Below are 14249 nucleotides of genomic sequence, written 5' to 3' on the forward strand. Positions count from 1 at the left end.
TTTTTTTAAAATCTAACCTAACCTAACCTACTTAACCCAGTTAAAAAAGTTTTGGTTCCATGATAACTCAACACAGCGACAATTCGACACACTTTTGAAAAGTGATATAAAGTCATTAGAAACGATGAAAATTTTTTTTTTTAACCTAACCTAACTTAACTAACCTAACCTAACCTACTTAACCCAGTTAGTAAAGTTTTTGTTTCATCACTTTCCATGACTTTATATAACTTTTTAAACATGTGATGAATTATCATTGTGATGGTCACCATATGAATTATCATTTTATCCGGTCACCATATGAAATATGGAGTTTCGCAAAGAATGCAAGGCTGATGTAAGCGTAGTGAGTAAAATTAAGAAAAGCACTCATAGTTGGTTTGGGCATGTAGAGCGAACAATCGAAGAAAACATATTAAGGAGAATGGTAGAAGAGGTCCGAGACGCCCGAGGAAGACATGGAACGATCAAGTGAACCAAATACTTAAGCGGGTCATGTCAAGATTCAGAATAATCGAAAAATATGTATGATACGATGTATAAATGTAAATCACGTAAAGAGTGTGTGCCAAGACCGAGTTGTTGGGCGATCTGTCCTATGCCTACTCCTGCAGGGAAACGGCATGACTGTTACTTAGTTTGTCAAATATCATATTTTAATTGCCAATACCTTCATCTGGTATTTAACCATCATTTTTTGTTCCTTAGGGACAGCTTTCCTTACATAGACAACCATAATTTATAAGTATTTAAGAAGAAACCCTTAAAATGATATTAAGATTGCCATTATTTACAACAGAACTATTAGTGGAAGGTTTCCGAGTTCAATACCTGGACGCAGAAATAAAACCTATCATCATATTTTTTAATTTTTTTAAATCATTTTTACACAATAAAAACAATAACAAAAACTGGTTTAACCATGTATGTGACCATCAACAATAAACCGTTATCTTCACTTTTACTTTCGACTGGTTAAAAAATTAACGTTAAAATCAATTTGCCATTCACACCTTGCATATAAACGTTATGATGAACAATAATAAAGAATTTAAATGGCGAATGTTCGATGTCCACTAATTAATTGAACCTTTCTACTTAACATTCATTTATTACAATCATAAATAATATACTAACCAAAGTTCATTCACATACAATATACAAATGCACCCTTGAGTGTTACAGTTTACATGAATAGATTTTTCATTAAAAATCTTTGTAAAAACGTAAAAAAGTTTTTCTCTGTTATGTACTGAGATTTAAAAAAGTCAATATTTAAAAAAATTTTTATAATTTGTTTAAATTAAATTTTTATTAATATTTTTATTGTTATGGTGTTTTGTTGTTTACCTTAATAGCTCAGTGGTTTAGAGCAATCACCTGATTATCGAAATATCCATAATCGCATCGAAACCCTAGCGGTATCCTGACTATATTATGCTAAAACAATTTATTTAACAATACGAGTATAAATTTTTAACATTTTTTAGGTGGGGTACTTTTGGGAAAGCTTAATATGGAAATTAGATATTTTGTGATCAGTTAAAATTTAATAAACTAACAACATGTTTTTTCTTCCTGTATCCAATCATATTACTCGTAGTTATAATAAGTCATGTGTTATATTTCGATGTAGGGATTAAACAACTAACGATAAGAGATGACGATAAGCAAAAAATTTCGGGTAATTGGTAAAAAAATATTTACCATATTACACCAACTAATTTAAATGTTGGGTGACATAATGAACAGGTACATAATTTGGATCACTTCGACAAAGAAGTTAATGGACACACGAGATACAATAAAAAATGTATCAACTGATAAATTTGACAGCGAAACACGTAAAAGAAATCAGCGCTTGAAGTTGCATGATAAGAATTATCTGGTTTTGTTTTTCTCAAATGCTCAACATCGAATCCAAAAAATACCTTTATTCCTTTTTAACAACTAAATGATTACCGGTTCTTTTTTTTGCAGTAAAATGAATATTTCTAAATTAAATAAATCATGATGAGAAAGTATATGCTGTTTAAAAATGATAATTTGAATTTTGAGTTACATAATGAATTAATTCAGAATTTGGATAACTTTGACAGAGAAGTTATTGAATACACAAGATGCAATAAAATATGTATCCAACGATAAATTTGACAGCAAAATATGTTCTAAATATTCCGAAATGATCATATTTATTTTCCAACATAAGTATTCTTTATACTTGGACTACGTATAACAATAATTGTCGAAGCCGCTCTGACAAAGAGTCCATGCGACGTGCGACGTGCGACGTGCGGAATATACCGTGAGCCATGTATCTTACGAGCTATGGACGCCTCGTGACGTAAGAAGGCGTCGCGCGTCGGCGTCGGCGTCGTCTCTCCACGGCGCGCGGCGCACCTCCCTCCAGGGGTGGCCTCGCCCGGCCGCTCGGAATGTCCGTCCGCCGTATAAAAGCACGGCCCGCAAGCCTCATGGTATCCAGTTCACTCCCTGGACATCGCTTACTAAGCACCTTCTCGCACACGATGAAGGCGACGGTGAGACACCTCATTTATCTAAGTGACCCAAAAAGCCTCAAATTGTATTGAAACGTAAAGTGTTTGCTGGAGACATCAACGCGTGGGGAAGATACAGTTTACAACCACTTTCCATAATATCACAGCGCGGAAACAAACAGTTTTGCGTCATTTGTAACAAATAATATCTACGTATCTAAAAAGTGTTCAATAAGGCTTAATTACTTATACAAAGTGTGTTCAATTTATCCTTTGCGTATCCGAAAAGTGTTTAAAATCATCGATAATTTCTACAGTGTTAAAAAATAAACAAACATTTACCAAAAATGCACCTCATTATTATAGTGCATGAAACACCTCTTTCATCACAGAACCGTGTGTTGTTTATTATTTAAACAAAACACGTTTCTTAAAAAATATATATTTATAAAGACAAAGGACATTTTGAATACAAACCGTAAAAGTAAACTTTTTAAGAATGCGGTATTTTGCGTAGTCTTTAGTTTTGCGGGATATTTCCGATTCGATTCAGTAATTTAAGACTTATTTTTCGTAGTATTTAATCAATTCTATGGTCATTAACTACCGAAACGTAACGAATTATGTCTGAATAAAATCTCTCGATTGTCAAGGGCACAAATCCCCGGCGTAAATATAAGTAATCGACCAAAAATACGGTTTCCGCATAGAATCGTAAATTATTGTGTATTTGTTTAGCGAAACAAAAATATACTATATACTACGTAATAAATTTAGAACATTTCGTACTATCGATAAATCACAACACGCAATAATTATAAAAGTGTTATATAACGCAAAATTATTGCATTTTTTTCGCGTGTGTTTGCGAACACGTTTTGTTTCTTGAATATATTTGACCAATAACTAAGATATATGTCATTTCTTAGTGGTTAGACGACAAATCTAACAGTTGACTTACGTTTGGCAATACGTTACCAATATCAGATTCTTTTTACGTAACGATTGAGAACATGTTAATTTTTTTATTCATCTAGTTTTAGATGCAGTCGAAATACTTATAATTGCACTTTCATAATATAACTTTTGAGAAGAAAATTATATTTCCGCCCAAGATACAATATAATGGTTTCATATTTTAAATGAATTAATATTTTTTTATGAGTACTTATTTCAACTTTGATATCTATACTAATGAAATAATCAATCAAATAAGTTACTTTATTATTTGTTAAGAGATGTTACTTTATCGTTTTTGACAGGTATTGTTGTATGATAGTATGTTCCCCTATCTACTAGCAAGTAAAAACTGTTATTATACTATCTTGTGTTTATTTTAAAGGATAAAATTTACGGTTTTTTGCCTGGTCATTTCTCGAATCAATGGTCCCGTTAAAAATAGCCGTTTCACTAACATGACATGGTTAGTCGCATCTGTAGCCATGTTAATACATGGCTACAGATGCTAATGCAATACCGTGCAATTTGTCATGAATTGCACAATGATTTCGATTTCAAAATATCCAATTGGAGAAATATAATACTAGTTTTTGCTACTAAATAATACAAGGAAGACGAGAGTTAAATGCCTCTTCCGCGTATTACTGAAATGCTTCAATGGACAAGACATTAAAATTTGATTAATTTGTCAAAATTCTGCGCTCTTCGTTATTATTCTTGTTTTTCAATAACATTTATATATTCTGTCTTATATTTATTATAATATGGTATCTTGTCTGAAAATGACACCTTCAATTACACTAGAATACAAGCTCCATAAAATAAATGTTTATCTTACTTTTCACGAGTAATTTTTGTTTTTACATAAATTTATTATTTTTTTTTAATTTTGTAACTTTTTTGTCGTATTAGAGCTGCAATCAAGAAAAAATTAAAACTGATAAAATCGAAACTGTCTCGATTTCCCGTTAGTAAATAGTTTACTTGTTCACGTTTTAAAAATATAACCCAGTGCAAATCAATGAGTTATATTTTTTAAATCATTTCAGTCGATCATTTAAAAAATATTAAAAATCCATTTATCATTTCTAGTTTCGTTATTATGCATACTTTAACTATTCAATTAAACGCAATCGATGTAAACCAAATACATTCCCGGAGGTCAGGTGAATTCGTTGATTTGCGCCGTTTTCCTAAGCAAATAGATTTCAGTTATTCTAAACGGATCTGTGGCAAATATCTCTAAGCATCTATATGAAATGTATGCATGTCACATTGGTGAAACATAATTTAACATCACTGGCACAATTCCAAATCAAGAAATGATAACAATGACCTCTTCACTTTCTTCATTTGAACGTTAGATGTAGTGCGATAAACGTGCAGTCTAACTGCAAAAAATATCAGATAAACCACTTAGAATGGGAAAAAACTTAACTGACCCGTGAAGCAAACACTTATAACGTTCTCATCGACGTTCCGGTTAAATGATAGTTGCGGATTCCGCTTGGAATGGTAAACCCGGTTAACCCGTTACCTGAGATTTAACCCAGTTTGTTTGTAGAGCGGAGCGAGCCGCGAACGAAAGTAAGTGAGCGTTAAATTTCGTTTTCGTTCAGCAAATTATGAGAAGATCACACCGTAATGGTGATTATTGTTTACTTGTTAAATAACTGGCTATCACGCAAAACAGCCATAACAGTTTAACGGATGCTTTAACAATCATTGATAACTAGCGAATAAAAACCCGCTGCTACAGTTTGAAAACTTCAACGTTTCTTTTTTTTTAAATAATAGAGGGCACCACTTCCGTTTACAAAAATTCTAAAATGTATAGGCATTAAGATGATAATCAAATTGTAAAATCACGCAAAAATCACCATTCAGAATAGAAACTTTGCTTGAAATAGCTTTAACTAGGGTTTTTATTGACTAGATCGGAAAAGCTAGGCATTTCCTCACCTTTTTCTCTACCCCTCCCTATTTAATCATACCATGGCTTCTTCGGACGTTACCAACTTCTTCTACAATTAATTTTATCGTCATATTCTCAGACTGCATCTGCCCCACATATGAATTTTGTTGACCGGACTGTCCTGAAGTTGTCTGTGGCAGGGCGAAACCGGTCCGGTCAAAAATAAATAAGTTGAATTTAGTTTTAAATGGTTTTGTAATCATAAATTCATGTTAAAATAGAAATTATCAGATGATAAATATTTAAAATTTTCTAGTTCAGTCGATAAACTTGTTGACTAGGTAATTGACTCGTATATAAATCGAAGTGTTAATAAAAAAAATAATAATTAAATCTACGTCTAAAAACGATAATTTAGAAGCCCGATTAAGAAAATTTCGCAACTGTTATCCACTAGTTAACAACCTGCTCGATACGCGAGAGAGAAAAGGTCAAATAAATATCAGTAGGTAATGTTATTTTACAATGTTCTCGAAGTAACTCATTTTAAATGTTAAATTGATGCAATAAGCAATCTTTGACAACAACAACAATGATACTGTGGAAATTCTGTTTCTTATACATTTTAATTCATTAATGCTAGGAATGGAAAAGATGCAATGCCTTTAGCCGTGTTTACCGATCAAATTTGAGTAGCCAGGTATTTCCCAACTCCTTGTACGGGGATAAATGAGTGTTGTTAATTTATTAAAAATTAGTTAAAAACAGGATTGCAGGCGGTTTCCTGTTAAACTTTTAGTAAACATCTAACATATTGAAACACGTGTTCAAGCACCTTCATTTGCCTTCAAAATATATAATAAGAAAATGCGAAAAGGTTTTTACGAACACGTGTTCCGATTTAGCGATAATAACAGGAAACGTATCAATTCATTCATTAAGGGCCTGCAATCCTGTTTTTAACCGGATCACGAATAATTTGAAGAGACTCTTACTAAATTAACAACATTTTATACCAGTAAGTTTTCATTTGGATCTTATATTCTTGTATAAAAAAAATCTGTACTCAAAGTTCTTCTGTATTCCATACCCTGCAATAGTTGATATTTTGAATGTATTTCTTATATAATTCATACATAAAGCCTTCATGAGCTGTTATGTAATAAAAAAACGTTGCATTATTTATAATTATAGTGTTACTTGATTGGATTGGTCGAAGACATCGTACAAGGAACAACTTAAAATTCAATCACTTGTCAAACTGCATGCGCTTTCTTTCCGCCGCTGGAAAACACTTTTCTTCTGGCACTAAACGAATGTTGTAACAAGTAGAACTTCCCCGCCTACCTTGTTCTGAATAGTAATTGTCTTTGACTGTATTTCTTACATAAGACTTCGGTGGTTGTTACAGAGACAAACAAAGCTCACGACGCTGGATTTTTTCCCTCGATGCAACAGGTCGTGAGACTTGCTCTCCTTACGAGACTATTTCGCAATTGAGTCAATTATTTTATGCACCAAGTACAAAATTAACCTTACCGGCCGTGGAGACAAACTTTTAACCTACTCACGCTGGTTCACACCAATTACTAATAAATTTAATAATTATTATGTACAATCTCTAAGTGCGTAGGCTCAACAGTATTTATTTCTAAATCCAGTTTAAAATCCTTCGTTCTGTGTAATAATTCGTTATTGGTTCTTGCATTTGTGTCAGTTTGCATAAATTGTTATCAACACGGACGCAACACGGCAGTTCGTTCTGGAAAATACTTTTAACTCGACGGATATTGCGTGATTTCACACAATCCAGTTTTATATTTCTGTAGATCAAACTCGATTCGAAAAACAACGTTAAATACTGTAATAACTGAACGTTTACGAGAAATACCGCAGATAATAGTCGTAAAAAAACGTTGCCAACACATTCAACATTATTTGCAACGCAACACATTTGGTTACGCTTGACGTTTCTCGATCTAAGTCGTTTAAATGAAGTTCAATGATTAATGTCAAATTTTATTTCTATTTCGCAGATATTCTTCAGTTTCGTACTGCTGGCCGTGGTAGCGGCCGATGAAAAGAAGTCAGTTGGAAAGAAAGCTGAGCCACTGGATAAGAAACTCGATAAACGTGGTTTGTTGAACCTGGGATACGGATATGGCATCAGCGGTCTGGACATCGGGTACATTGGTAGCCACGGCTCAGCCGGAGGAGCCTACAGCCATGGATTCTCAAACGGGGGCTATGATGATGGAGCTCTTCAAGGGGGAATAGGATATGGTGGATACGGCGGATATGGTGGATATTCAGGAAACGGAGGACATATCCTCGGAGGTCACACCGATACCCTCAAGACAATCACTCTTCTCAAGGGAGTCCCAGTACCTTACCCAGTGGAGAAGCACATCCCATATCCAGTTGAGAAACACGTCCCATACCCAGTCAAAGTAAATGTTCCCCAACCATACGAAGTCATCAAGCACGTGCCTTATCCAGTCAAAGAATACATCAAGGTCCCCGTGCATGTACCCCAACCCTACCCAGTTGAAAAGAGGGTGCCGTACCCAGTACACGTTCCCGTCGACAGGCCTTACCCAGTCAAGGTTCTGGTTCCCCAGCCCTACCCCGTCGAGAAGCACGTCCCAGTCCACATCAGGGTCCCTGTTCCCCAACCTTACCCAGTGGAGAAGCACGTCCCATACCCAGTTGAAGTTAAGGTGCCCGTTCCCCAGCCCTACCCCGTCATCAAGCACGTAGGATACCCAGTCAAGGTACCGGTCGACAGGCCTTACCCAGTACACGTACCCCAACCCTACCCCGTGGAGAAACAGATTCCAGTGCCATACCCAGTTGAGAAGCCAGTGCCATACGCGGTACATGTGCCCGTCGACAGGCCTTACCCAGTCCAGGTAGACAAACCATACCCAGTGCCCGTCAAGGTACCAGTACCCCAGCCCTACGCCGTGTACAAGCACGTGCCATACCCAGTGGAGAAGCCAGTACCGTACCCAGTCAAGGTCCCCGTTGACAGGCCCTACCCCGTGCACGTAGACAGGCCCTACCCAGTGACGGTAGAGAAGCACATCCCGGTTCCCGTGAAGGTCCCTGTCGCAGTTCACGTAGAGAGCCAGGGATACGGACAGGACTCATATGGAGGCCAGGAGGGGTACGGAGGAGGACATGATTCCTACAGTCACTTCAGCGGGCTGGGAGGTAGCTACAGCTACAGCCACTGAGCTTTAATCTTACCAAATTATTAAACTATCATGAACGAACAACCGACAATAGGTAACATCATGACATAACATTGTATTATATTGATATAGGAAGGGCATTTGAGGGCGGGAAAGAACCACGTGTAAATAACGCAATCGTACAAAACGGCCACAATAGAACTCCCGGTCCAGAACATTGTTTAGAGTGCTACAAAGGAAGCGTCGCCAAAATTACTATCGTTCTTTTGTATATTTATATAAATAGATTTTGTACATCTCATTATTTTTAAGATGTAACAAATAAAATATTTTTTAATAGAAAAAACTAATCGAAATCTGTTTTATTTCAAATCAATGTAAACAACCTATAACACGAAAGTCAAAACAATCCAAAGATGATTAACACTCATAGTATTGTATACCCTTAGAATACACTCAATTAATAAAGACAGAAAATACACATGCCTTCATGCGACGACTCACAGCAATTTTATGCGAAACGAATTTAAAATAAATTGATTTATTATGAGAACCATGTCACCTACACTGTTTTTGAAGTAATCATATTACCATTTACCTGCGCAAAGGTACACAGAGAGAACAGAATGATAGAAAACTGTTTTCAAATGCATCTTTTATATCGATTTTATAAATTGTATTTAAACAATTCAAAAAAATTAAACACATTTATTATTGTAGAATATTTTCTAAAAAATGATCTCAATCTTTAAAAAAATATTAGAAACCTAGAATTTTTTTTAATAATTTCTTAACTTAACTTCGAAAATGACATAGGGTCTCTGTTATTTTTATTTTTTTTAAGAGGAATGAGTGAACATGTTGTAGGAGGGAGGAAACCCAGAAGCCGGCAAATCGTTCCACAGCCGAGCGTAGAAATGACCCGTTCTCATGTGACAATCCGTTTGTTTTCCAGATAGGGGAATATATCAAACGGCATTTATGCGTTACGCTAATAATTGTTCATTATCCTAAAACTCACAGAATCCCACAGTAAAGAAACAAACCAAATAATGTCCTTTAAAAACGGCACACAAATAATTTTAAAACAATACACATGTTTAACGTGTGATGCAATTTTCCCATAAATAAAAAAATACAACAATGAAATATAACGATCATTGCAAAGAGGCGACATTGAACCACTTGCTTAGACTCCGTGAGTTTAGTAAGAACAACCGTAACATGTAACAATGACTATATTGTGGAAGTTGTTATTTATTATTAACTGTCATGCCTTGGAAATTCCTTTGTTGGATGGTGCAAAGAGATAAGAAGAGAACCAAAAAGCATTTAATGTGAAATAACACCAAGACGGAATTAAAATATTATTAGACAATAATATTGTTAATGATTCAACGAGTGAGATTATTTGATGACTCTGAACGAATTAGATTCGTAACTTCCTTATTATAACGCATTTAACTGTTGCAAGATTACGTTTTTTCATCATTGTATAACGTATTATGGTCATGAATTAATTATACGTGGTGGTAGTAGGAGATTTTAAGAGGAAGCTACAAGCCAAAAATGTGTACATTATTGGTATACCTTATATTGTAGGTAATGGGCATTCAAATCGCTTGACAAACGGAGTCTAGAAACGTTCGATTTCAAGCACAAAACTGGTTTTTATTTATTTTCTAAATAATTTTATAAGAAAGCAAAAAAGTTAATCGAGTGAAACTGTCACAGATAATCTTAGCTATAATACTGTATTTTTTAAGTTGTTTCCTATACGCGTTCATACATTTCTACTGAAAAAAAATATTTTTTAGTAGTTTACATTTATATTTTTTATTGAGTAATTTTATTTGTATTCTACTCAAGCGAAACGATAACAAAACCTTCAATTTATCTGAAGCATATATTTTTTGGTAATCATAATGTACACCAATTCGTTATAAAGATTAATCAAAATATTGATTTAGCACTAAGCTTCGCCTTAAAATATTGTCAGGTTATTCGTAAACCCGGAATGTTTGTCATTATTTCTAAAAAACTTAATATAAAATATGTTGTCGCTTATAAATCAGCATAGCAACCCTATATTCGATATTATCCATATTTGCTCACTATTATGTACCTTACTTATTTATTATTGTTAACTTAATAATTATTTACTATGTAATTTAATAATTATTGTTATGTATTTAATTTTACTGTAATTATTTTTGTATTAAAGAAAGACAAACATTCCAGGGTTACGAATAACCTGAAAATTTTAAGTTTAAAAATAAACTGTTTTTATAAACCCAATAACAATATCATTGAATATATATAAAAAAAAAACCTGACAATATTTGAAAAACTCCTACAACGACCGTAAGCGGAAAATGTTTCGTGTGTTGTGATGGAAGACTTAGCCAGCCGAGGAATTGAACACACCACGCCTGGGTGGGACCCAAAAGCAATGCCAATTCAGCCACTGACCGGTATAATTAATTTATATCGGTGTACTTAATTTATATGGCAAAAAATCATAATTCAGTGTATATTTACCCCGCAGCATAAAGAAAAATTAGAACATAAATACAGTACTAGATTCACGCGCAATGACGGGTTAATAGTTCCGAAATTTAATAATAAATACGGACAGAGAACGTTTGAATACAACATACCGAAGATATTTAATTTATTACCTGACACTATAAAGCAATGTAAATCTATGAATAAGGTTAAATATATGGTGAAAAATTGGTTATCGGAAAAAAAATATTTATTTTAATGTGTATGAAAAATTGTATGAAAAATTATTAATTCTGTAGATATAAGATGTAAATTATAACTTTAAAAAATGTATTTGAAACTAAATTTAAGCACCTGTTGACAAGCCAATTCAATCGGCTTAGCAGGACTTGTTTGTTGATATTATGTATTAACTATTTATTCAATAAAAAAAAAATAAAAAAAAAATAAAAAAATAACGTATGTGTTTTTATGTACATATAATTATTTGTACTTAATTTGCTAATTTTATTTACTAACCACTATTTTCTTATTTTATTTATAGTTATTTCTTGTTATTAATTCTTCGTACAATCCCCCTTGTCTTGTCAGTGTGGTTACTCTACGATTGTGGCTGATAAGCCAAGATAGGTACTTTGTAATACTTAATAAGTCAGTAGAATGTTTTGTTTGTCAACTTCAAACGTACTGCCCAGCTACAACTTTAGTTTTAATAACTGTATTGATTATTTTTGTAATAATTTTGTAGGTTTAAATTTTTAATATTTAATAAAACATATGTATTTTAATTTTATTATTTACTATAATTGTAAAGCTTCACATTTCGACACACGAATTTCCTAGTGAGATCTGCGTCTTATGATTTTATGATTTTGTTATATTTTTGCCTAATACGCAATTCTAAAAGTTAAAGGTTTGAGACAGATTCTGAGGAGGAACCACCATTCAATGTCGAAATGTTGTTTGAAACGACTTTAGCTATGTTTAGTAACCATCGATTAGCTATACTGCAGAGATATTCCTCAAAGGCCTCCGTTATTACGAATGTAGAGATGGCGGGTTCGAGTCTCAGCGGGTGAAATATTTTTTTATTTAAATTGGGTTTTTTCATATTTAAGTCATGAGAAAAAGTATATTTATAGTATACTTGCGGCACATTCCAGTGTGCAAGATACTCCTTAAATCAATCGACCTGGTGAAAGTCCACCATTCAGAAGTGAAACGTTGCCTGAAATTGCTTTAGCCATGTTTGGTGATATGATCTGAATAGCCAGGTGCTTCCTCACCTTTCCTTTCCTCTTCATACCATTAGTCTCACAACAATTTGGGATGCCATAGTTTCACTGGATCCGGTTAGCGGGGAGCACCTTATGATATTTAAGCATTATTCACAAAAAGTGCTTAATAACAATAATAATTCATAAAACCTCCCTGGTCATGCCAATCTTCTTTACATCCCCAAATCGGGATCCAAAATTAGAGATGGGAGAGATTTGTTGGCTGGCTTCAGGTTGTTACGGAATCCCAATATATCTTTTTATTAATATTTGCAAATTAATTGTATGACTGCACGGTATATCATAATGCATGCTTTCGTTATAATATATCAAAATGTATCTAGGTACTCCAAACAAAGAACTATTCACCATAGAATATTTGAATAAATAATCAACACGATTGTAATAAAAATGCTTTACTTTAAAATATTAAAAAACTAATTAATATTTATCAACATCCATGAAAAGTGTTACACAAGCAATGGTGAAGGTCATTTAAAGCAATGAAATGAGTTTACTTGGATACATCAATTGATAATACTGTTCGACCTAAAATAATATGTTGACTTGTATTTACGTTAGTTTACACCTGTATTTACGTAAGTTTGAACCTGCATTTACTTTTGTTTACAACTGTATTTACTTAAGTTTACACCTGTATTTACGTTTGTTTGCACCTGCACGTGCACAAATAAACCCACCCTTGCCTATGAAATGGTAAGATTAAGAAAAGAAAAGACAAAAGTAATTGAAAAAATATTATTTTTATCCAAAGTAAGAAAGGTAAAGGAAAAATGAAATAAGTAGTGTTTTAGAAGAGCAGCAGCAGTATATGTTTGAGGAAAGTATGGTGTTTGTTTAGCCTTCCCAGATACTGCAGCGCTTCATGGAAGGGCGAGTACCACTCTGTGTGTCCGTCATAAGAGCCCGGGTAGAAGGTTTAAGGGAGAAGACAAATAACCCTATCTATACCGCCATATACAAGCATCGTAGTACTTAAGTAAGTAAGTTATTAGCCCCGTCAATCTAATGCTTTAACGTCTTCTTTTGTTCTATGTATATGTATACGATAATATAAAAATGATTTCCTTTCTTGTACTTTCTTTCTCTTTACGTACTTGTATAGCATCGGAGAGGCTTAATGTGATGATATTATTGTAACATTATTGTATTATATTTATGGGATGTGTAGGATTGCACAAACTTTTCAATATTCCGAAATAAACATTAACTAACTAACCATCACGCCGTTTCCCCCCAAGTATAGGCAGAGAGGACGGACCGCCAAACAACTCTGACTTGGCACAAACTCCTTGCATCAATCACATTTATACATCGTCTCATACATCGACTCAAGTATCTGATTTACTTGGTCTTGCAATGTCTTCCTCGGGTGTCCCTGACTTCTACCATTCACTTTTGCATCGTATATTCTCCTTACCCTCCTTTCTTCGCTCATTTGCTCTACATGTGCAAACCATCTAAGCGTTTCTTTCTTGATCTTTCTCATCACGCTTATAACAGCCTTGTACTCTTTGCGGATCTCCACATTTCTCACACGATTATAAATGCTTTTACATCACATACTCCTCAGGGATCTCATTTCTACAGCATTCAGTCAACTTTCATCCTTTCTCTGCCAGTTCCATGCCTCACTTGCGTACATCGGGGTAGGTACCAACACCCCATTCCCACCACGAAATAAACACTTTAGTATTATTAGGTTTTAGTCCATAAGTTATTTCATAATATGTATACAAATATTACGATAATAAACTTTCAATGTAGCGGAGAAAAAAGTTCAGAAACCTTTATACGCCTTTCCTAAACACCATCTATAAACGGAATCTAGAAACACTTTCGTTTTCAACTATTTATCACGCATTATGGAATT

General features: G+C 34.0%; 2 protein-coding genes across 2 annotated transcripts in view; one reads left to right on the plus strand and one right to left on the minus strand.

The window, feature by feature from the left end:
- The window catches only part of Ance-3 (angiotensin-converting enzyme Ance-3), a 220325-nt gene that overhangs the window by 97339 nt on the left and 108737 nt on the right, over positions 1–14249 (minus strand). The gene's annotated exons all lie outside the window — the stretch shown is intronic.
- Positions 2486–14249, plus strand: part of LOC149423370 (uncharacterized) — a 28297-nt gene continuing 16533 nt past the window's right edge. Inside the window, exons 1-2 of the mRNA XM_089632684.1 lie at positions 2486–2540; positions 7410–8502. Coding sequence (XP_089488810.1) covers positions 2529–2540; positions 7410–8502 — 1105 coding nt within the window. The 5' untranslated portion in view covers positions 2486–2528. The remainder of the gene's footprint in view (positions 2541–7409; positions 8503–14249) is intronic.

The sequence above is a fragment of the Hesperophylax consimilis genome, chromosome 6 (assembly GCF_061612785.1).
Source record: "Hesperophylax consimilis isolate HC1 chromosome 6, BYU_Hcon_1.0, whole genome shotgun sequence".
Classification (NCBI taxonomy): Eukaryota; Metazoa; Arthropoda; class Insecta; order Trichoptera; family Limnephilidae; genus Hesperophylax; species Hesperophylax consimilis.